At 37.4% G+C, this 25,937-nt stretch overlaps 1 protein-coding gene across 3 annotated transcripts in view; it reads left to right on the top strand.

The window, feature by feature from the left end:
* The window catches only part of Trpc4ap (transient receptor potential cation channel subfamily C member 4 associated protein), a 94,750-nt gene that overhangs the window by 16,355 nt on the left and 52,458 nt on the right, over positions 1 to 25,937 (top strand). For all 3 annotated transcript variants that reach the window (XM_020177788.2, XM_020177790.2, XM_020177789.2), the window contains exons 3-6: positions 1,750 to 1,866; positions 12,597 to 12,654; positions 15,309 to 15,364; positions 21,829 to 21,957. In XM_020177788.2, the coding sequence (XP_020033377.1) occupies positions 1,750 to 1,866; positions 12,597 to 12,654; positions 15,309 to 15,364; positions 21,829 to 21,957 (360 nt within the window). The remainder of the gene's footprint in view (positions 1 to 1,749; positions 1,867 to 12,596; positions 12,655 to 15,308; positions 15,365 to 21,828; positions 21,958 to 25,937) is intronic.

Below are 25,937 nucleotides of genomic sequence, written 5' to 3'. Positions count from 1 at the left end.
CCCAGTATTGCTGGGGATTGAACCCAGGGCCTTGAGCATGCTAGGCTTACCCCAGGCCTGGATAATACTCTTTTGGAACAGAGTTTAAAAGATCCTGTATAGCTGAAGGTTCATGGAAGAGGTTTGTGGTTGTCAATAATTATCACTAACATTGAAGGCTTCAGATTTGATGGAAAGGAGAGGAGTGGAAACAGTGCAAAGGTATCATGCTAGAACAGTTCTCAAACTTGAGTGTCTGTCAGTCACGGTGCTTGGCCCCAGAATTTCTGATTCAGTAGGTCTGGAGTATCTCATTCAAACTTTAGCTTGGGGCTGGGTCCAAATGTGACTTTACAGTACCAGCTCTAGCTACAATGCTAATCCTTGTAAATATATTTGATCGCAGTGAAACCAAATGGTACTGCTGTTTGGAGATGAAGATTTGATGGTTTTATTGCAGAATTTATTCTAAAACATAGTAGTAACTAAATAAGCTTTGTTTTTACCTTTGAGACTTTTCCATGTTCTTGATCTTCTCACAGTCTGATTGATAGAAGTAATTATAGCCTCTTACACTTGTTTAAAAATGTTTTCCAAGAATTGTACATTATTTCACTCGATTTCCTACAGTATCTCTGAGATACGGAGTTGTAAAATTGAGGGGGGTGGGGAAATTAACATCTTTGTTCTTTGTGTTCTTGATATACAATCATTTCTTTCTTTCTTTCTTTCTTTTTTTTTTGGTGGTACTGGGATTTGAACTGCAGGCCTCATGCTTGATAGACAGGTGCTCTGTTACTTGAGCCATTCTACCAGCAATAATCATTTCTTTATTTATCCAGCGAATACATAGTTGAAATTTATTACATAGCAGGTTTTTCTTTAAGATTTTTTTTTCTATTAGCTATGTTCCATGTAAACAAAGGATGCTATGACCTCCCAAAATCCGAGAACCACTGCTCTATATCTATCATATTACCTGCTCTGTCTTGAGCTCATTGGAGAAAGGAATAGAAGAATCTGTTTTAGCCTGTCTTCAAGTCCAGGAAACAAATAATGTAGGTTTGTAAATAGGTACAAAGAAAAAGTACTAAATATCACAAATGACTTACAGATTGTGTTTAGGGGTTTGAAAAAGCATCAGAGTGCTTTTGAATAGAGGAAATGAGGGAAGACCAATTTTCTTCAGGAGGTGACGTGTGAGCAAAGATTTGGTTATTGCTATAGAGCCAGTCACTACAAAACTTAGTAACTTGAAGTAGCAACCACCATTTGCCTCTCAACAGTTCTCTATTGTTTGGGTGGTTCTTCTGCTTCATGTAGACATGTGGATTGGATAAGGTACTAAGACATCTGCAATGTCCAAATTGGCCTCACTCACATCCCTGGCAGGTCAGGATACTGTTTGTCAGCTGCAAGTAAGCTAAGGATATCAGTCCTGGCCTCACTTCTCCTGGCTTCTCCCAGGTGGCTAGGTTGGGCTTCTCACAGCACAAGAATTAGGTTCCAAGATGGCAAAAACAAACTCTTCTAGGTATTAAGGCTTATGCAGAGCAGTATGATGTCACTTCTGCATATTCATTAATCAGAGTTAGCCCAGATTCTGCATGGGAAAGGACTCTACAGGGTTCTAATACTAGGAAGTGTGGTTCATTGGGGACTATCTATGTGCCTGGGAATTCAATTTGTGACTGAAATGCAAACTGATATTATAGTGTCTAATCTGAGTTGAATTCTAAACAGAATGTTCTTTTTTTTTTTTTTAACTAGGAAATTTCTCCTCTTCTCTCTATGGAGGCTATGGCATTTGTAACTGAAGATAGGAAACTTACTCAAGAAACCACTTATCCAAATACTTACATTTTTGACTTGTTTGGAGGTGTTGATGTAAGTAGCTGCTTATTATTACTATGACTTTAATAACTTGAGAATATAAGTGTTAAAATGGGAAGCAAAAAACATTTCAAATTTTATAGCAAACATTTCATATTTAACTTTTAGAAGTTCAGTGGCACCCTTCTATGTTGACGCAGTATACAAAGTAAAAAGTGTGTTTCCTAGTTTCTCAGTATCCCCTTCTCAGAAGCAGTTGTGATTAACAGTTTCTTATATGTCCTTCTAGAGATATTTTGTGGCAATATGTGTGTGTGTGTGTATAAATATCCCATACCCCTACCTCTTCCTTAGTTTACTTTTTCCCTACATGCAAGTGGCAAAACATGAACTCAAAACTTAGTACATCCTCTTTCTTGCTCTTTTCATGTAACTCTGGCTTGGGGTTAGTTTGATTTTAGTGAACATAAATTTGCCTCATTATTTTAAGTAGCCAGATTTTGTGTTCCCTGATTTTTTTTTCTTTATACTGGGTTTTAAACTCAGAGCCTACATCTTAAGCCACTATACCAGCCTTATTTTTGTGATGGGTTTTTTTCAAGATAGGGTCTTGCCAACTGTTCTCCTGGGCTGGTTTTGAACCATGAACATACTGATCTCTGCTTCCTGAGTAGCTAAGATTACAAGTGTTAGCCACCCAGTGCCTGGCTCCCTGGTATAATTTTACCATGATGTATTTGGACAGGCCCCAATTGGTGGGCATTTATGGGTTTTTTTAATAAATTTTTTTCTATTGTCAAATAGGTTGCAATATAGATTTTTTTTTTCCCCTTGGTGGTATTGGGGTTTGAACTTAGGACCTTGAGCTTGCTAGGCAGGTACTCTACTACTTGAGCCAAGCCCCTAGGTCTGCAGTAAAGATTTTATACACACTTTTTTGTACATAAGTATAGATTTTTGGAATGAAAATATTTTACTGTTTATTCACCTGCAACTTATTAATAGGTTTTATTAGCTCGTATTCCCTATAACAAAGTATAAGAGTATGTTTATCCACACCATTACTAACTTATTTGTGTGTGTATTTTTATGGACTTTGTTATGTATAATCTTCATACAGAAGATTTGTTAAGTATAATCTCCATATAGAAAAGTATGCCAATAACTACCACAAAATAAATTCACTTTTCTCCTACTGCCCAAATTGAGAAATGGAACCTTACAAGAACATTAGCAGCATCTAAAAGCTTCCTTCACCAAACTGTGTTTGAAGTATTTACTAAGCAGATATGAGGAAAAATGATATTTCTTCACAGTTTTTTTTTTTAACCAGCTCTATTGAGATACAGTTCACATGCCATACAATTTGCCTATTTAAAGTGTACAGTTTACTTTTTGGCTTTTTGGCTAAGATGATGTGCAAAGTGTACAATTTGTTGGTTTTCAGTGTATACATATACGTGTGCATCCATCACCTCAGTCAATTTTAGAACATTTTCATCACTTCAAAAAAGAAACTTCATGTGTTCGCTCTCACTTCCTACTTCTCCAATACCCTTCTCCACTAATTTAAGTTTTGCCTCTATAGCTACCTGTTCTGGACATTTCATATGAATGGATCCTGTAATATGTGGTCTTTTGCGACTGGCTTCTTTGACACAGCATGATGTTTTCAGGGTTCATCCACATTTAAGCATTTATCAATATTCATTCCTTTTTATTGTCAAATAATAGTCTGTTGCATGGATACTCTGTATTTCATATGTCCATGTGTCTGTTTATGGATAGCTAGATTCTCACCTTTTGGCTATATGAAGAACATTGCTGGAAATATTCTTGTGTGGGCATGTATTTTCATTTGTCTTGGGCATATACCTAGGAGTGGAGTTGCTGGGTCATGCGGAGACTCATTTTTATTATTTGGGGAAGCTACCAGCTGTTTTTCCAAAGAGGCTGCACCATTTCACATTGCTATCAGCTGTGTAAAAATCCTTGATTTCTGTATATCCTTATCAATGCTTAGTATTGTCATTTCGATTACCTGTATTCCAGTGAAGTGCTATATTGTTGTGGTTTTGATTTGCATTTCCTTGATGGCTAATGATGTTGACCATCCTTTCATGAGCTTGTCATTTGCCTATCTTCCTTGGAGAAATGTCGGTCTCCTATTCCCTTTTTAGGGGTCTGTAGGGGGACTGGAATTGAACTCAGTGCCTTATGCTTGCTAGGCAGGAACTCCATCACTTGAGCCACACTCCCAGTCCTTTTTGTAGATAGGGTCTTGCACTAACTTTGCTTGGCCTTACCTCAAACCATGACCCTTTTGTCTTTGTCTCCCTAGAAGCTGGGATTATAGGTGTGCACTACCACACATGGCTCCTTTTGTCCTTTTTTTTGGGGCAATAATAGGGGATTGAATTTGGGGATCATGCTTCCTACAAAGGCATTCTACCACTTGAGTCATGCCACCAGCCCTTTTTTGTTTATTTGTTGTTTTTTTGATAGTATGGGTTGGTTATTTTTTATGCTTGGGCTGGCCTGGACTGCAGGCACACACCACCGTGTCCAGCCATTGATTGAGATGCAGTCTTGTGAACTTTTTTGCCTGGGCTGGCCTTGAACATGATCTCTGCCTCCCAGATAGCTACAATTACAGGCTTGAGGCACTATACTTGGTTCTTTTCTCAGTTTTCAATTGAGTTATTTCTCTTTTATTATTGAGATATAAGAGTTCTTTATGTATTCTCTTCATAGCTTTTAAAGCTGCTTCCTTCTATGAGTGACATTGGATATTTTTCCTGTGTTTATAAATAGTTCTTTTTCTGTCAATTGTCTGGGTTTTGTTTTTTTGTTTTTGGCAGTACTGGGATTAGAGCTCAGGCACTGCACTTATTAGGCAGCCACTGTACCACTTGAGCCAAGTACCTAACCCTTTTTGCTTTATTTTTTAGGTAGTGTCTTGTGTTTTACATGTGGCCAGCCTTAGACCGCAATCCTACTACTTACCACCTCCTGCAGAGGTGGGATGACAGACATGTCACTGTGCCCAGTTTGATCAAGATGGGATCTCACTAACTTTTTGCCTCAGCTAGCCTCAAACCACATCCTCCTGATCTCTGCCTCCCAAATAGATGGGATGACAGGGGCCAATTACTAGCTTTTGCATTTTTTTTCCTATTTGGTTATTAGTCGTTTTTAAGTGCTCTTACTTTGAGACAGAGTCTTGCTGTGTAGCACACAATGGCATTGAACTCTTGATCCTCCTGCCTCAGCCTTCCCATTGCTGGGGTTGCATGTATGTACCGCAATACCTGGCTAGCATTCTGTATTTTTAAAAAATCTCTCATTAATGAGTGTTTTTGTGTTTTTCCCCCACTTTGAAAATTGAATTTTGACTTTATGGTACTTTTAAATTAGACTGTTTATTTTTCTTATTATTATCAGGTTGATCATAGTTTTTTGTTTGTTTTTTTTAGTACTGGGATTGAACACAGAGCCTTGTGCTCTACCTCCTGGGTTTTTTTTTTTTTGTGATACTGGATTTGAACTCAGGGTTTCATATTTGCTGAGCAAGCGTTCTCTACTGCTTGAGCCACGCCTCCAGCCCTTTTTGCTCTGATTATTTTTGAGATAAGGTCTCATTTTTTTGCCCAGGCAAGCCTGTACTGTGATCCTCCTATTTTACACTTCCTGCCATCACTGTGATGACAGGAGCGTACCACCATGCCCAGCTTTTTTTTCCATTGAGAAAGTCTTGCAAGCTTTTTTTGCCTGGGCTGGGCTTGCCTGGCCTGAAACTGCAGTCCTCCCAATCTCAGACTCCCAAGTTGCCAGGATTACAGATGAGCCACTGATGCCCAGCTCATGCTCTACTTCTTGAGTCATGCCTCAGTCTGGCTTCAGAGTTTTATTTCATGCTTGTTCTGCTGTTGGATTGTAAACTATTTCTTTCTAGTATTTTAAAGTTTTTTTAATTATAGATTTAAAATTTTTCCACTATTTGACTTTTATTTTGGTGTAATGAGTAAGGAGTTGGGATTTGACATCTCCCCCCTTCCTCGTTCTCTCTGCCCCAGATATCTGCCTTGGAGGGAGCTAGAAGGAGGGAGCATTGTAGACTGTTGGGGTTATTTTCTGTCTTGATCTGGATTGTGACTAAACAGGATTTGGGTTCAGTTTGTAAAAACTAGAGCTGTACACTTAAGATTTGTACTCTTTATTGTGTTATACTTCAATTTAATTTTATTATTTTTCTTGAATATACTGTTTTCTACAAAAGTAAGAATTGAGTGTTACATCTGTATCATCAGCCACACACTTTATTCTTTTCTCTTTTTTGCTTTACTTTGATTTGTTTTTCCTTGCTTCTCTTCTCCTTTTTCTTTGTGCACATGCTGGGCAAGCTCTCTACCACTGAGCTATATACCTTCTATCCCACCTATATTCTTTAACTGCTATTCTGTCATCCCCTCTTCTCAGCAGTCCCAGTGGTCCTGTGGTATTTATTTAATGGCAGCTAGAGGGAGCCTTTATTTCTGAACTGTTCATCAAGAAATTTACTCAATTAAAACCAAGTTATTCATGGAAGGAAAAAGAATAACGTACATCTCTAGCCTGGTGTCCATTTATAGTGAAAACATAACTTTGTATGGTAAGTTCTCGTCCAATCTTAGGACATCTTTGGGTCAACTGTTCTTGGTTTTTGTAGGGCCTTCTTTTCTGCTGCTAGTTCAGTTTCTCCAGAAGTATCAGTCTTTTCATAAATACAGATTTTTGTGTTGGTCTTTTGTGCTTCACCAACCTTCGGTTGGGTGTATTTGTTCTTGCTGAACTCCTTTTGCCATCTTCCTCCTAGAGGTATTTTTCAGACAAGCTCATTATTTCTTCCTTTGCTCATCACTAGCAAGACCCCAAAGTAGGTTTCTGTTGTCCATGCTGACCAAAGCTCAGATGGATTGGAACACTTGACCACACTTCAGCTTGACCCAACCCCTAATATGACAGTGAAAAGTATATCCCATAGTTTGTAACTTCAGATGCCAAGTAGGTAACTAAATGGAGTAAAGCAGGTCCAGAGCAGGATCATCTGCAAAATTAAATAGCTGTAGGGACTGTGGTGAACTGGGAAGTAGGTACCTGCTTTTATGAGGGAAATGACTCTTCTGTTCCCATTGACAGTTTCCCTGAGGGGATATGAGAAATCTACAATCACAGGTAAAATTCTCCTAGCTTTTCAGTAGGTGTGGGCCAAATGAAATGTGGGTCAGACATAAACTATAGCATGGCATTAAAGGACTTTTAACCTATTAATCTGGATTATCTTCCATTCGAAGTGAACTTACTTTAAGATATTTTGCACAGTTGAATATTGTTCATCTTGATTGAGTGATTATGATCTCTTTTGAAAACCATTGGTGTTGGATGCCTGAAAGCCTTAAAGATGAATATTCATTTTGCCCTGTTACTTACATGTCTATAACTCTCTGTTGAAGACCTAAGTCAAAATGAGATAAAGCTTTGCGTATATAGATAGTATAGCATAATTTGTAATGGCTAAAAGTATCCACCAAAAGCTAATGGTTACAGCATTCATCTGGTTGGATTTTATAAAGTCATTAAATACAATGTTAAAATTTTAATAACAGAAAATTCTTGATGAAAAAGCAGGCTATACTATTGTATATACTCTGTGATAATTGCTCCAACTCTTCTAGAGGATGATCTTGAGTCTCTGTTATGCAGAGCAAAATAAGCCTGCATTCAGGAGAACTTTCATTGCTGCCCCAAGTCATGAGTCTTCTTTTTTTTCTCTCTTACAAGTAAAGTTAACATTAAATACATATGTGTAGAAAGCTGAGCCCAATGCTCTCTAGAAGTGATAATCAGTGGGTGTTAGGAGTACTTGAGGGTTTTTATTTTGTGATTTGTTGTCTCAACCAAAAACATGTCCATCTATCTGTCCCATCATGTTTCCTTTGTCACTTCAGGGTATTGAATTAGGGTGTCACATTCATTCCAGGAGCAATCCTAAGAATATGGAATTGTTTTCTAAAGACTTATTGCTGGTTTGAGATAAACAGTCTTTCTCAAATCTTCCAGCTGAGCTTTTTTTTTTTTTCCCCCAATACTGGGGTTTGAACTCAGGGCATACTTGCTAGGCAGGTTGTCTACTACTTGAGTCACTCTGCTAGCCCTTTTTTGGGTTGGGTACTTTTGAGATAGGGTCTTGCAAATTATTTGCCCAGGATGACTTCAAACTTTGATCCTTTTGATCTCTGCCTCCCAGGTAGCTAGGATTACAGATGTGATTTTTGTGTGTTGTTTTTTTTTGTTGTTGTTGTTGTTTTTGTTTAAAAAAATGCTGTGGGATCTTTTCTGTAACATTTGACTTTAGGTGTCTTGGATACACTGCCCACATAATCGCCTGTAGATGGAAGAGGCTAGAAGAGTTCTTTGTTTTTGTTTTGAAATCGCTCCTAACTTGATTTAAACCATTGTGTGTGTGTGTGTGTGTGTGTGTGTGTGTGTGTGTGTGTGTCTCTCACATGTCTTTAAACATACGGGCTTAGTCATGGTGTCAGCACAAATTACTTTAAAAATGCCTTAACATATTTAAGTAGAAGCCAGGCTTGGTGCATGCCTGTAATCCTAGCACTTGGGAGGTCAGAGCATGGAGATTGTGAGTTGGAGGCCAGCCTGAATTTTATAGTGAGACCCTGTCTCAGAAAGACTAGCAACAACAACAATACTTAAGTAGAAATTGACTTTATTTGAAAACAAATCCTTGTCATAAAAGTAAAAGGTATTCATTAAAGAAAATGTGAGAAACTGAACCTGTCACCAAATTCAGTCACTTTTAAGATTCTGTAGTATTCTTTTTTAAATCTTTTCTTTTTTTTCTGTTTGTTTCTGTTTATGTTGACTTAGACTTTTGTTAACAGAATTTTTTCAGTGACAGCTCTGTTGAAATGCAGTTTACACACCATAAAGTTAATCCTCAACTACATTTCAGTAGTTTCTGTTGTGTTTACAAAATTTTTACCAGAATAATTTTCATCATGCCCAAGGAAGTACCATACCATCAGCAGGCACTTTCCATTCCTTCTCCCTCAGCTCTGGTAACTACTAACCCATTTTCTTTCCCTATAGATTTGCCCATTAAATAAACAGAATCTTGCACTATGTGGCTTTTTTCCTATCTGGCTTCTTTAACAGCATAACAGGCTTATTGAGATACAATTCACATACCATACAATTTACCCATTTAGATTGTACAATCCAGTGGTTTTTAGTAAATTCATAGTTGTACAACCATTACCACAATTGATTTTAAAACATTTTTACCACTCCAAAAACGAAACTGCCTATCCTTTAGTAATACTCCTCATTTTCTCCTAAACTCTCCGTCTCCCCTTCTTAGGCAACCACTAATCTGTTTCCTCTGTGTATAGATTTACCTATTCTGAATATTTCATACAAATGGAATCATACAACATGTGGTCTTGTTATTGACTACTTTGACTTAGCATAATTGTCTCAAGATTTATCTGGGTTGTGATATATATCAGTACTTCATTCTATTTTATTTCCAAGAAACATGCAATGGATATACCACATTTTGTTTATCCATTCATCATTTGATGGACATCTGGGTTCTTTCCAGTTTTGGTTATTATTAATAACACTGCTTTAATTAATAATGCTACTCTGGACATTAGAGTACAAGTTTTTCTATAGGCATTTTTTTTTCATTTCCTGTTGACTAGGGGTTTTCAAATTTTCTTGTGGTATATACATAGGAGTGAAGTCACTTGGTTATATGGTGACTATGTTAAACTCTTATGTTTTTGTTTTTTGTTTCTGGTTATTTTGGAGATTGGGGGGGGTCTTAGAACTATTTGCTTGGGCTGTTCTCAAACTGAAGTCCTCCTAATCTCAGCTCCCCAAGTAGCTAGGATTGTAGGCATGAGCCACTGGTGCCCAGCAATATTTAACTTTTAAGGAACTGCAAAACTGTTTTCTGAGCCATTTTACATGTTCATCAGCAGTGTATAAAGGATTTAGTGTTGCTACATCCTTGTCAACAATTACCTTTTTTTTTAAATTTTGTTTTTGTTTTCCCTTTTGTTTTTTTTGACACAGTCCTGCTATGAACCCAGGCTGACCTCAGATTCATTTCTCCTGCCTGCCTCAGCTTCTTGAGTGCTGGGATTATAGCTGTGTACTACATGTCTGTATCTGTGTTTTTTATTATAGTTACTCTAGAAGTGTAGACAGGTATTTTCTTGTGGGTTTGATTTGCATATCCCTGAGGCTAATAATATTGACTATTTTTTCATGTGTTTATTGGCCATTTGAAGAGTGGCTTTTAAAGAAATGTCTTTCACATGCTTTACGTATATTTTGTGTTTTCTTACTGAGTTATAGTAGTTGGTTGGGATACTAGTGCCTGATAAAGTACATAATTTGCAAATGCTTCCTTCTATTCATTTTCTCCCGTCTTTTTACTTTTTGTGTAGTGTTTCAAAGCACAAAGATTTTTAATTTTGGTAAAATTCATTTTTCTGTTTGAGTTTTGTGTTTGTCTAAGAAATTGTTGCCTGATTCAAGATCACAAAGATTTATCCTATGTGTTTTTGTAAGAATTTTATAATGTTATCTCTTACCGTTAGATCTCTGATCCATTCGAGTGTATTTTTATTTATCATGTGAGGTAGGGTTCTAATAAGTTGTCAGAGCACTTATTTATTTGGAGAAACTACTCGTTCACAATCAAATTATTTTGGCACCCTGACCAAAAAATCAGTTAACCATAGTCATATGAGTTTACTCTATACTTGCAGTTCAAGACTGATTAGGAGGGCCAGGTGCCAGTGGCTCACCCCCGTAATCCTAGCTACTTAGGAGACAGAGATCAGGAGGATCGTGGAAAAACCTATCACAAAAAAGGGCTAGTGGGGTGGCTTAAGGTGTAGGCCCTGAGTTCAAACCTCAGTACTGCAAGGATGATAAAAAAAAAAGACTGATTAGGTGGGCTGCAGGTGTGGCTCAAATGGTAGAGTGGAAGGCCCTTAATCCAAATCCCATTATCTCCAAAAAACAGAAAATGAAACAAAACACAAAGATTCATTTGGCTATTGTGCATCCCTGCCTTTGCTTGTGAATTTCATGATCAGTTTGTCAATTTCTGAGAAGAAACATCTCCCACTCTAATCTTTATTATTTCCTTCTCTGCTTGCTTTGGGGTTTTTTTTTGTTATTGTTCTGGAATTTGAACACAGGACCTCATGCTTGCTAGGCAGGTGCTGTACCACTTGAGCCACTTGCCAGCCATTGCTTTGGGTTTGGTTCAGTCTTCTTTTTCTAGTCTCTTAAGGTAGAAGAATAGATTATTGATTTAAAGTAATTTTTTAAAGATTGGTGTTAATAGCTTAAGTTTCCCTTAAGCACTGCTTTAGCTGTATCAAATTTCATCCATTTCTAGCTTCCATTGTGGTTTCTTCTTTGACTCATTGATTATCTAGGATATTTATAATTATCCACATATTTGTGATTTTTCCATATTTCTTTTTGATTTCTTAATTTTCATTCCATTGTGACCAAAGAACATAATTCATAAGATTTTAATCCTTTAAATTTTTTTGAGGCTAGTAATATGGCCTAAGATATGATCTAGCCAGAAGAATGTTCTGTGTGCACTTGAGTAGAAAGTATTTTGCTATCACTACATAAAGTCTTATAGATGCCTACTAAGTCTAGTTGGTTTGTGGTGTTCAGACCTTATTTCTTTTCTGATCTTCTGCCTAGTTGTCTGTTCATTATTGAGAACAGGGTATTAAAGTGGCCAGCTATTATTTTGAATTGTCTGTTTCTTTTTATTCTGTCAGCTTTTGCTTCATGTATCTTGGGGCTCTGTTGTTAGGTGCATATGTATTTATATATCTTCCTGATGGATTGACCCTTTTATCATTATAAATTGTCCTTCCTCTCAACAGCATAAAAATAAGTGCTTTTTCTAAACATTTTAAGCAAAATTGTGTGTTATATTCAAATATGTCAAATGAAATATATATGCAGATTATCCCTGTAAAGATCAGTGTAAATATATGGTATGTTTTTTGAGACTTTGTTTTTTGGTAACACTGGGGTTTGAACTCAGGGTCTCATGCTTGCTAGGCAGATGCTCTTACTTTTGAGCCACTACCAGTCCTTTTTTGTGTTGGGATTTTTTGAGATAGGCTCTTGCAAACTATTTGCCTGGAGCTAGCTTTGAACCACAATACTCCTAATCTCTCTGCCTCCTAAGTAGCTAGGATTATAGATGTGGGTGAAGCTATTTATTTTCTTACTTATTTACTTATTTATTTATTTTTACTGAGGCCTTTTTGTTTTTAAATAAACTCACACAAATGTTCTTTAAGAAGAAGAATCATAGTAGTAATAATGTTTTTCAGTTTTTAAAAAATTAAAGCCACATTGGATCCCAGAGATTAACTAATCCAATTTACTCATTTTTAAAAATGAGAAAGTTGAGGTCCAAGTAGGGGCATTGACTTGCCTAATTTTGCATGGAGAATAAGTGGCTGAACTGGTTGAGCTAGAACTCAGATTTCCTACTCTGGTCACAGTGCTCCTTTCATTGGACTTTACTGCCTTCATTCTAAAAGAGAATCTTTCAGTACTGTGACCGCTACTGGGATAATGGATTTTCATGGTAAAGATTATAAGTTGTGCTTTGAATTAATTTTGAAGATTTTTATCTTTTTTTTTTTTTTTTTTAATAGCTCCTTGTAGAAATTCTTATGAGGCCTACAATCTCTACCCGGGGACAGAAACTAAAAAGTAAGTATATTTGTCAGGTATTGGTCCTCATTTCCCAGTATGCCAATATGGTCACGGTGCCCTATTCTTCACCTTCCTGACTCTTAACAACTACAGGTTGCTCTTTCCATCCCCAACTAAATAGCTCTCTTCATTCATTCATACTGGGTCAAAATACAGATCTAGTGTTTTCAAAGAAAAAGCATGTAAACCACTGGGGAAAAAGAATGGAATCTTTGTATTTCCTAATAGTCCTTTGGTCCAGCTTTTATGTTTTCTTAGGAAATTCTTACTTCATATATGTAGCTAGCTGAGAGAGTAAGGAATACCCTGGTAAGATCACTGTTTTATTTATTTATTTAAAAAAAACTCTTAGATTTTTCTTACAAGGGTGATATGTGCTCTTTGTAAAAGTTCAGTCATTACCAAAGTGTTTTGGCAGTGCACAGTTCTTTCATCTGCATGGTGGGTATATAGGTATTATTCTGTTACTCTTTTTTTTTTTCCTCAGTACTGGGGCTTGAACTCAGGGCCTACACCTTGAGCCACTCCACCAGCCCTTTTTTTTGTGACGGGTTTTTTTTTTTTTGAGATAGGGTCTCGCAGAACTATTTGCCTGGGCTGGCTTTGAGCTGCAATCCTCCTGCTCTCTTTGCCTCCTGAGTAACTAGGATTATAGGCATGAGGCACTGGTGCCCGGTAGAACTGCAGTTCTTTTTGTTGTTGTTTTTGTTGGTACTGGGCTTTGAACTCAGGGCCTTATGCTTGCTAGGTAGGTGCTCTACTGCTTGAGCCACTCCGCCAGCCCTCTGTTACTCTTTATAACTTAAATACTACAAATATTGTTTTTACATACTCAATATTTAATTTTTTAAAAATAAGTATACTGCATTCTGTTATTAAAAGCTAGGAATCACCTCAATTAACATTTGATGACTGTGCTTCTACAAACATCGTGTTTATATGTTTTTAAAATTTTTGACAATTTTAGTCACTAACATCAATACGGCATACTGTATAAGGCCTCAGTAGTGGTTACTAGAGTTGGTAGTCATCTTTATTATCTCAGTTTTGTGCTGTATGTTAGTCCTTCATGTGTTCTATCTACTCTGACAGCAAGTAGCATCTTCTAATGGCTTGTTGGTGCACTTGCTTATTCTGTCTTCCACCTACTAGGTTTACAGGTTGTGTGAGTGCTAAGGCCTCATCTTTTTTTATTTACTTGCTACTGTCTGCTTTAGAATACATGCTGAACGAATATGTGATGAGTGCATGAATTCCAACTCCCTTTGAAAATAAAAGTTTAAAAATACTGAGATATCTGGTGTTCTACCTTGTTGTGAAATCATTAAATAAATAAAGCAAATCAAATAGGTTGAGAGGTAATAATGAAGGAAACAGGGCACCTGCATTGTCTTCAAATGAGAGAACTCCTTTGGTCAAGCAAGTGTGACAGGGCTGCTCATTGGGATCTCAGAGGAAGACCCAGCACTTTAGAGTTTATGGCAGCATACAGGAGTGAATGGAAGCAGTTTTTTTTTTTTTTTTCTTCAGTACTGGGGTTTGAACTCAGGGTCTTGTGCTTGCTAAGTAGGTGCTCTGCCACTTGAAACAGTCCCCCATCCCTTAGTTAGTTTTGGGATAACATTTTGGGTTTTTGCCTAGGTGGCCTGGACCACAGTCCTCTTTTTGCTTCCTGCATAGTTTGATAACAGGAGTGTGCCACCACACCCAACTGTTGATTGACATAGAAGTCCCACTAACTTTTTGTGTGACCTTGCCTTAAACCATGATCCTCCCAATCGCTGCCTCCTCTGTAGCTGGGATTATAGGTTTGCGCCACCACACCTGGCCTATATGGAAACAATTTTTAAATTAAAGTAATGCCATACAAAACACCTGGTCTGTGGCTTATGCTTAGTTTTATCATCTCCTAGTTTGGGGATTATGCAATTAAGTTTCATTTTTTTATGCTATTGTCCTCTTCTGCACACAGCAAAGTAGTGAGTTCTTTATTAGAATTAGTAGTAGGTCAACTATTAAAGGCCATTTGCCATCAAAGATTACTACAACAAAAATTAAATAAAATATCCAGTTGGTGAGTTTGTAATAAAAGTGGTATCCTTGTTTGTAGCAGAACTTTCAATGGAGATTTATAATGAGCAATCAAGATGTTTATGCTTTGGATTCTAGTACTTCTGTTTTTGAAAATTCAATACAGGCATAAAGAGGCTATGCACATATGTTAAGATACTTATTTGTAGTATATCTAAATAGAGAAAAAAAACAAAACAAAAAAACCCCACCAAGCCCTGGATATATCCTAAACAAGACACAAAGGAAAAATGCTTTTATTAAGTGGCAGCACAACAGGTCGAAATGATGAAGACTGGGGAGTACAGTAAGAAAATGGTTTGTAGGTTCTTATAGACCCTGAAAATATTTGGTGTACAGAGATTGGAGAAAAGTAATTGCCCTGGAAGGAATTGTAATACTTCTTATGTTCAAAAGATGTAATAATGGGGCTGGTGGTATAGCTCAGGGTAGAGCGCCTATCTTGCAAGCACAAGCCCTGAGTTTAAACCTCAGCATTGCAGAAAAAAAAAAAAAAAAGGGTAATAATGTTACATTATCTTTTCAATGAGAAAAATAGTATTTTTCCTCTTCCTTTTCAGTAAGTGATGAAATGTCCAAGGACTGCTTGAGCATTCTGTATAATACCTGTGTTTGCGTAAGTACCCCTGCCATTGAGGCACCATTAATTTCCCTGCCACATCTCTAATGGTTAAGAAGGGAACATTTGAGTGGGGGTGGCAGACTTAAGAAATGTCTTCACACATTTGAGGAAATTGGACTCATTTTATGTGTGTGTGAGAATTGGGACTAACAGAAGTAATGGGGAAGCAGAATTTTTAGAGTAATTATTAGGAGCCAAGGCTGTTTCAGTATCCACTGAAGGTGTATAAGCAGAAACTGAGGAATTACTTGTCTAAGGATGACAAGTATTGGCAGAGTGTCTTGTGTTCTTTAGCTCCTTTATGCCTGTTCCTTTATTTTCCTTCTTAGAAAATAAAACAAGAACCGGAAGCCCTACCCATCTATTGAGTAGACACTCTACCAGGTTGACCACTGATCCAGGAAGAATAGGGAATAAAGGAAGCGATTTGATAGGGAAAAAAAGCAGAGTGCTTAATGTTAGAAGTTGATTTTTTTATATTCTGGACCTTAGTTTAGGACATTTCCCTGAGCCTTAGTTTCTTATCCATTGAGTACAGTTAGTAATCATAGGGTTGTTGTGAGAACTAAATGAGATAAGCGATGTGAATTCACTTTGTAAAGCAATATGTAAACATTAGTTTTTTTTAAACACAGTACCTGTCTTTTAGGAACTTACTGTATGGTAAACGTATAAGTAGTGAGTTATAATATATTGCTGAATGAGACAAATGATGTTGTTTAAGTGAAAGCCATATGATATGGAAGTTAAAAAGAAACATTTAACTCCATTTCTTTTCTTTTTTTTTGGTGGAACTCAGGACCTCATGCTTGCTAACCACTCCGCCAGCCCTTTTTTGGTTTTTGATATAGGATCTTATTATGTAACTCAGGCTCGCCTGGAACTTGCAATCCTTCTGCCTCATCCTCCTGAGAACTGACATTATACATATCTATCACCATACCTGGCAGATTTTGGGCATCTTGTGGGGAGTATGTAAAGTCTATCAAGATTATAAACTTAGCAGTATGTAAGAAAGAAAAGGATGAACAAGGGTGGGAACGTAATATACAATCTGGGGTGATATAAAAAATGCAGACCATAAAATCATCTCTACTATAGATGGGGCACAATTTTGGGATTAAGCTTCTTAGCACCAACACAAATAGAGAAATGTAGAAATACTGTTCTACAGAACAGTAGAAATATGCAAACCATTTTGGTTATTTAAAATTTCTTTGTAGTTATATTTTTTAAAAAGTAAGAAAAAATAGGATGAAATTAATTTTAATATTATATTTTATTTAAAACATGTATCAAGAATATTATGCAACATATAATCAGTTTTTTGTGTGTGTGGTACTGGGGTTTGAACTCAGGGCCTCTTGCTTGCTAGGCTGATGCTCTACCACCTGAGCCACTTCACCAGCCCTCTAGTTAATTATTAAGGAAGTTTTTTCATTCTTTTATGTACTAAGCTTTCAAGATCCATTTATGAATTTTTAATACCCAGAGCACATCTCAGTTTGGACTAGCCACATTTCAAGTGCTCTATAGCCATGTGTATAGCTGGTGGCACAGATAGGCACAGATCATTAAGATAAAAAACTTAATTGTTCAAGAAATTTACAACTATTCTTACAACTAAAGCCAGTAAGAAATAGTCCATAGATAGATAGATCCATCCATCCATACATACATATATATGACTTCATCATTAACTTGCATGTAGTCATTTGTTTTATGAGGCTGTTTTTAAATTGTAATACCTGACGTTAATTAGTCACAGTCTAGTAAAACAGTTCATTAAAAAAAAAAATTCTTTTTTTTTTCTTTTATTATTCATATGTGCATACAAGGCTTGGGTCATTTCTCCCCCATGCCCCCACCCCCTCCCTTACCACCCACTCCGCCCCCTCCCTCTCCCCCCCACCCCCTCAATACCCAGCAGAAACTATTTTGCCCTTATTTCTAATTTTGTTGTAGAGAGAGTATAAGCCATAATAGGAAGGAACAAGGGTTTTTGCTGGTTGAGATAAGGATAGCTATACAGGGCATTGACTCACATTGATTTCCTGTGCGTGGGTGTTACCTTCTAGGTTAATTCTTTTTGATCTAACCTTTTCTCTAGTACCTGTTCCCCTTTTCCTATTGGCCTCAGTTGCTTTTAAGGTATCTGCTTTAGTTTCTCTGCGTTAAGGGCAACAAATGCTAGCTAATTTTTTAGGTGTCTTACCTATCCTCACCCCTTCCTTGTGTGCTCTCGCTTTTATCATGTGCTCATAGTCCAATCCCCTTGTTGTGTTTGCCCTTGATCTAATGTCCACATATGAGGGAGAACATAGGATTTTTGGTCTTTTGGGCCAGGCTAACCTCACTCAGAATGATGTTCTCCAATTCCATCCATTTACCAGCGAATGATAACATTTCGTTCTTCTTCATGGCTGCATAAAATTCCATTGTGCATAGATACCACATTTTCTTAATCCATTCGTCATTGCTGGGGCATCTTGGCTGTTTCCATAACTTTGCTATTGTGAATAGTGCCGCAGTAATCATGGGTGTGCAAGTGCCTCTGGAGTAACCTGTGTCACAGTCTTTTGGGTATATCCCCAAGAGTGGTATTGCTGGATCAAATGGTAGATCGATGTTTAGCTAAAAAAAAAATTCTTAAGAGTGTAGGATAATATGGCCCAATTCTGCTGATCTGGCTTAGTTCCAAATTAGCTAGAGAACCTGCAGCTCTTAAAGTTGCAGACACCAGTGCCTCCAGGATCAGGTGGAAAACAGGTAATGTTTGAAATTACCCATGTTGGAGTGGGACTTGTAAATTGTGACTAGCCTAGAATAAGCACACCTTGCCTAAAGATGTTTAAATTCAAAATTATAAAAAGTACTATTGGCCAGGTAAAACTTGATCTGTTGATGCTAGTTTGCAGCTCTTGATTCAGATTCTAGGTAGATACTAGGTCTAGACCCTGTGTTAAATATCATGAAAAACCCCAGAAAAATGCATTGTATATTGCTTTAGAGATTAAGGTTTCAGTTAACAACTCATATATAAAGGAAAGGATGTATGTGGCTTTTAAGATAGATATTACTGATTGTGAAGGCTTTCTAGAAGGGCCAGTGTCTAGAAAGAGTAGGACTTTGATAAATTGAAGAGTAAGGTGGTCAGGAGTAAAAAGCAATAGGATTGCATATTTGACAGTCTAAAGATAGATAGGTGTGTGTGTGTGTGCTGTATGTTGCAGTGTTAGGGATCCTAGTTCAGGGCCTCATGCACATAGGTAAGTGCTCTATCACTGAGCCAGTGATCCTTTTTTTTTGCTGGTATAGGGAATTGAACTCTGGGCCTCATACATGCTAGGCAAGTATTGTACAACTTGAGGCACGTCCCCAGACCTTTTTGCTTTAGTTGTTTTTTTTTTGAACAGGGTCTCATGGTCTGGACTGAGATTCTTCTATTCATGCTTCCAGTTTAGCTGGGATGACAGATATTCACCACTGTGCCTAGGTTTTTCTTGGTTGAGATGGGGCCTCACTAATTTTCTGTCCTGGCTGTCCTTGAACCATGATCTTCCTGATCTCTGCCTCTCAAGTAGGCCTGGCCTAGAGATACATTTTTAAACTTTGAGAAAATGGTAAATTTGTCTTTTCTTCTGTGTAGTGGTGTGTGTGTGTGTGTGTGTGTGTGTGTGTGTGTGTGTGTGTGTGTGTGTGCGCGCGCGCGCGCGCGCAGGTGCACATGCTGGGAGTGAATTTCTGAACTTCTGCTTGTTTTAGTTAAGCTTGAATCAATTCTCGATCACATCTCATAGCCATTTAGATGCTGAATGTGGTTTGGGAAGTTTTTTTTTTTTTTGATGTGATAACACCATGCTGAAGAATAGAAATGAGACGTTAATTAATTACAAAGTCAGACTGAGACTTCTTTTTTCTGTCAGTGTCCTATTTAATGTTGTGATCCTTAAAGATTTATATATCACCACATTTTTATTGATGCCTTCACTTTGAAAATTAAATTTGATTGACACATCTTATAAAACATTTCTTAGCTTGGGAGTCAACCAAGCTGTGGTTTTTTTGTTTGTTTGTTTTTTTCTCTCTTCACTTGCTGGGGATTGAACCCAGGGACTCAAGCATGGTAGGCAAGTGTTTTACCAGTGACCTATTCCACAAGACTGATTGTATACTTTAAAGAGAAGTCATGTTTGTCGCAATCTGACTTGAGTTTTTTTGGTTTAGAGGCTTAAAAGAATGAGGAAGTATCAAAGCCACTAAGCCACTAAACTCTGGTTGTCCCAAGGAGGGTGAGGGGGGTGTGTATGTGTGCATTTGAGTTAAGTTAGAAACACTGCAGTTTTGTTTTTGTTTTTGGTTGTTTTTTGAAACAGGGTCGAACTAGATAACCTGGGAACTAGGCTGCCCCAGAACTTTCTATCCTCTTGCCTCGGCCTCCTGAGTGCTGGGATTACATGTGTGTGCCACCATACTCAGCTTAAAATTGCAGTTTTACATCCAAATTCTTTGTTTGTTTGTTTGGCTGTACTGGGGTTTGTCTCATGCTTGTGAGGATTCTAGGTAGGTGCTCTACCTCCTGAGCCTTGCCCCTATTCCTTTTTGCTTTTATTTTCTTTGAGGTAGGGTCTCCTGTTTATGCCCAAACTTGTCTGGGTCACAATCCTATTTATGAATCTTCTGTAGCAAGGATGACAGGCACATACCACCATGCCCAGCTTTTATTAACTGTGATGGAGTCTTGCTAACTTTTTGCCCAGGCTGACCTCCAACCACAATCCTCTCAATCTCTGCCTCCGGAGTAGCTAGGATTACAGACATTATCCACACCTAGCCTCTTAAATCCAAATTCTTGATCTTTATTTTTTTCATACCTTTGTTTTTTACTCTATAAACCGATTTTTGATCAATACCTGCCATGTTCCAGGATTACTGCTAGATACCATAGATACAAGGGTGAATAAGATAGACTTCCTCCATCATATAGCTCAAAATTAATGGGATGAGGGTCAGGGTATGGTAAAATATCTGGACAGGGACAGACCAGGTACGTTGAGACTTCAGAGGAAGAACAGTGCATGTGTATAGAGTAGTTAGGGAAGATTTCATGCAGGAGAGTTGATAGGCTTGCCCATTCCTGTCTTTGATATTAATTTACTTCATAAATAACAAACCATGTTCTTTAAAAATTAGCAAATATAGATAAAATACAGAGTATAAATTGTGTGATCCATTAACCAAGTTAAACAATCACCAGCAATTTGCTACAAATACTTTCAGACTTTTTTCCTATGTATTTTAGTATGTGTATAAGCACCATTTCATGGCCAGCTTTTGTGTTCTACAAAAATCGTAAAGATTAGCTACATTATTTTTAATGGTATAATCCATAATGTAGGTATAGCATATTGGATTTATGTGTTCCATATTAGCAGACATTTATGTTGTTCTTATATTCTAAATGGTGCTGACAGACACAAAGTTGGTGGAGGTATTCCCAAAAGGAATAATGAAATGTAGAAGTATGAAAAGCCCCTGGGTGCATGAGTGTTAACAGGAAGTCATTCAGCCTGACCCCCACATAAGAAAAGTCTTGGAGGGAATGTCCCTGACAGATACCTTGCACCTGTTTGAAGGATCTTTTAATATCGGTCAGAAGAGTGGAACTTAAACTGGAGGTATGGCTCAAGCAGTAGAGCACCTACTTTGCAAGTGCAAAACCCTGAGTTCAAACCCCAATCTTCCCTCCCCCCCCAAAAAAAAGAAGAGTGGAACTTAATTAACTAGCAAAGGAAACTTGAAGGTTTTTGATTTCTCCAAGATGATCGCTTTAATTGTAGCATAATGACTAAATAAGAGACTTACTGTTTTGGCAATGTTTGCATGCATCAGCTCACCAAATCTCAAAGACTTTTGAGATAACCATTTTACAGATGAAGAAGTGGCGGTCCAAAGGTTAGAAATTATTTGCTCCAACTTGGACCTGACCCTTAAAAACCATGCTTTGAACACTGTTGGGTTTCACATTTGAGACTAGCCTGCAGAACTCTTACTCAGCCCTTCTAGAAAGCATTACCTCATTTGTTAAGATTTTACTCTGGTTGGGTTCTAGGTGGAATGACCCAGTTTTGTTCCAGTGACATTGCTTTGTTCTCTAATGTGGAGACATTAGGGGGCTTAGGCTTTACAGTCCAACTGAGGCTACCATCTCCTGCCTTTTTCTCATTCTCCACTCTAAAATGTCTCACTGTTGTGCAGTCTGAATGCCAGAAGGCTTTTTGTTCCACAGCTGGGGAGTGTGCAGGTGTTCCCCATAGTTAAACCATGACATCTCAGATTCATTGGTTCATTCCAGTTTTCCAAGGTAGAATTGCCTTGGAAGCAGTGTTTTGCTCTTCATTTTTATTTTGTGATCACAACCAATATGTTCTACCTTTTCTCCCCTCTCCCTTTGACAGACGGAGGGAGTTACAAAGCGCTTGGCAGAAAAGAATGATTTTGTGATCTTCCTGTTTACACTGATGACAAGTAAGAAAACGTTCTTACAAACAGCAACCCTCATTGAAGATATTTTGGGTGTTAAAAAGGTAAGCTCTGTCTTCCAGCAGGTGGCTGACCAAATGAGAGGAGGATGTCTGAAACCTGAATAATTTTTTTTTTTGCATTACTTTGATAAAACTAGGTTATATACCTTATACTAACACATCTTTCATCAATTTGAAACCTGAATAAATACATAACTTGAAATCAATATAGTAATGAAGCTCAAAAGTTCAAATTGACTTGGTGAACTTAATGTCATGGTTAGCATTCCTTTGCTGCCCCTCTAATTATTATGGTACACATTCTTTTTAGCATACCTGTTCTGTTGTGTGCTGTGTGTGACTCCACTCTCGAACCAGTTTTCTGTATTTGATCTGCTGTGAAACCTTTATTCCTTCTGGTAGTAATGTTTGGCCTTTGCTTATTTAATCTACTTCTGTTTTTTTTCTCATTAGTCTTCAATTAAAGTTGGTTAGTTGACACCACCGCAGAGATAAAATGTGAATATTTAAACCCTTCCACTTCGTCATAAGGTGGACATTTAATAAATATGATAAAAATAAAAACACCAAATTAAAATCTTATATGCCCCTTCCACCCCCAAAATACATACATAGACTTCTGTTAGAGAAAAGCTCACTATGTTAGAACTTTGGTGTAATGCTTGTTAGGATCCGGCGCTAACTTCCCCAGTCTTTCTCTATCCCAAGCCTCTATGTTAGTTCCTAATAGGCAGATTTCTTCCTCCTGCTGGTGAACAGCCTCCTCAAGGTTGCTGTTGCAGAGAAGGGGGTACTCTAATACATTATGATCACCCCAGCTTTCATGGCTGTCTTTCTGCTACACTTTGTCCAGGCCTTGCTTATCATCACTGAGGCAGAAGCTGCACAAGTGGCCCATTGTCCCTAGGGAGACATTGAAGATATGTGCAGGCCCCAGACAGACCCTTTGTGCCCTTTGATAAAAAGGCTTTGTTATTTTTCCAATAATTGTGTGCTCTAGCCAGTGTGTGAGAGGAGGCCTCCATGACTACTTCTTGGTAGTCTCAGCATAGGAGGCAGTGATTGCTCCTTCTCAACTTTTCCCACAGGATCCTGATGTCCTCTCATTCCTTTCCATGTAGCCAAAAATGGTAACAGGTCCTATTGTACTTCTGTGCACCTTGGTGTGGTTTGCAAGGGGAATTGACACCATAGAAAATGGAAACATATACCACAAACTAGGAAAATGAGTTTATAATTTGTACAACAAACAAATTTATCAAGAATTTTTATAAATCAGCATAAAAAAGACAGCCTAGTCAAAAAATGAGTAGTGATATGAAGAAGCATTTCACAGAAGAGAAAGAAAATGAGTTTATAATTTGTACAACAAACAAATTTATCAAGAATTTTTATAAATCAGCATAAAAAAAAACAGCTAGCCTAGTCAAAAAATGAGTAGTGATATGAAGAAGCATTTCACAGAAGAGAAAGAAATGGGCCATAAATATGAGAGGGTATCTAATGTCACTGGTAAACAGAGAATGCAAATCCCATACCATAGTGATGGGGAGAGAGAGCAAATGTTGGTGAGAATGTGTATGAGTGGAAACACATACTGCAAATTTTTTTATCTGCAAAATATGTTTCTACATCTTTTGGATTTATACTTGAGCATGCATATATCCTGTGGACAGCAACTAGGGAAGTTCTCCCTCAGGGTCTGTGGGTGTCAGTATTTCACTGTGGGTCATCTGTAACCTGTGCCTGAGCACTGTTGTGGGGAGGCTCAGTCCTAGAACAGTGATTCTTAAAAATGAAAACAGTACATTAAACCTAGGAGAATTGTAAAATTAGTGACTATCAATGAAATGGAAAAGAGCAAAGTATATCATGTAAGTATATTGTTTGAAGACACTTTTCTTTGATTCATATACATATAAATGTGTGAGTGTGTGCATGTATATATGTATGTGTACATATTTACATTCCCACATACGTTTTTGAGTCATGGTGGAAAATACATTTCTTATTCTTGATCATTGGAAGCTACTGCCCCAAAAGAACTTTTCTATATGTGCATCAAGTAACATATAAGAACATCATTGTTTCAGAGCCAAAAACTAAAAATAATTCTGTCTCTTCACACAATGGAATATTATAAAGTATTAGAAATAAACTTGCTGTATTAACGATTGAGTGATAGAAGCCAATTGCAAGCGACTATAGATAGTATGTCATTTTCATAAAGCTCTAAAATAAATACAGATCCTATGTATGATAAAGATATTTAGTGGCAAAGCAATAATAAACAATAGCAGTCGTCAGCTCTGATAGGCAGAGAGATGAAACAGGGAAGGTGCCTACTGTGATTCATTTTGTTGTATGTATCAAATATTAAATACAAATTCAAACATAAAAAGAAGTGGGCTTAGGGATGGCGGGACCTGGTTTAGGACCCGTACATTTAGTTACATAGGGGTAGAGGAACTGATGAGCTCAATGTCACAATTTCTAATAATAATGGGAAAGGAAAGACAAAGGTGGAATCAGCTACTGTCTTCCTCCATTACCAAAAATAGAGAGCTGTGAGATTCATGAAAACATCCAAGAATTATTTGCTTGTTTTGGGCACATCTACTGATTCCTTCACTGCTAAGTGCTGTACATTAGAAAAAATAAGTCCTGTCCCTTCCTCAAAGCAATGTCAGATTATTTGGGAAATGGATGTAAGAACAAATAATTACAAATTTATGTTATGTGCAGTGATAGAAAAATAATGATCCAGTGGAAGTTAAATTAGTAGGATGAAGGATAGCAGGTAGTATCTGAGGAACACAAGGATGACTTAAAATGAGGAAAGTTCATGTATACACACATTTGTAGATTTTAAGAGAAATTATAATAAAATGAAAGGCATTTCAAAAACTTTAATACTCACCCATAGTAAAAGCTAGTGTGTTAACTTTTTGTTAATTAAAATGAAATACCTGACACAGCCTACTTATGAGGAGAAAGAGATTTATTTAGCTAACAGTTCTGGAGCTTCAAAGTCCAGATGGCATAGCACAGGGTAGCTGCATCACCACATGGCAGGTAGCGATATTGGGAGTGTGTGCAAGAGAGAACCGCCTTTTGAGGGGACACCCCCAATGTCCTAAGGACTTCCTCCAGTAGGCGCCACCTCTTAAATTTTCCACACTTCCATAGCACCACCTGGGACCAAGTTCACAATATTTGAACATTTGGTGAAGTGCAAATCATTTGAAACCATAGCAACTAGAAACAGAAGGAAAATTCCTTAACTTGATATAGGGTAACTGTTAATTTTGAAACTTTGGAAATATTTCTACTATGATCAAAAGGCAAGAACACCTGTTCTTGTGTACTGTAGATAATGGTCACGTGCATAAGGAGCACCTGGAGGAATGGTCACTGCAGCATTGTCTAATAGTGCAAAGTTGTACTTCATCTAAGTATACATAAAAAAGAGAACAATTGTCAGGAACAATTGAAAAAATAATGAGAGTGAGGCTCCTTAGATGAGTGTACATAAGTCTCAATGTTGAGTCAAAAGTAAGGTACACATTGCATGCAGAACAATACCATATAGTTAAATGGAAATAGTTGTAAGAATAAAAACATGCCCTGGGAATAATCAACAGAAAGTTCAAAATAATGGTTCCCTTTAAGGAGAAAAAAGGGAATGTAGCTGTGTACGAATGCAGAGACCTTTAGCTATGTTTGAAATGTTTTATTTCTTAACAAAAAAGTCTACAGCAAGAATAGTGATTATGATTCTAAAACATGAGTGGAAAAATTGTAGTTTGAGCCTAGGCAAAAAGTAAGACCTCATCTTAACAAAAACAGGTGTGGGAGTTCATTCCTATAATGATGACTACTAGGAGGCATTAGTAGGAGAATTGTGGTCTAGACCTGTAAAAAATGCAAGAAAAATAACTGTGTGGAAAAATAATGAAAGCAAAAAAGGCAGGGGGCTTGGCTACCAAGTGTAAGGCCTTTAGTTCAAACCCCAATACCAC

This window comes from Castor canadensis, chromosome 5, assembly GCF_047511655.1.
Source record: "Castor canadensis chromosome 5, mCasCan1.hap1v2, whole genome shotgun sequence".
In the NCBI taxonomy this organism is placed as follows: domain Eukaryota; kingdom Metazoa; phylum Chordata; class Mammalia; order Rodentia; family Castoridae; genus Castor; species Castor canadensis.
Note: the sequence above shows the minus strand (reverse complement) of the source record. Positions and strands in the feature narration are given on the sequence as shown.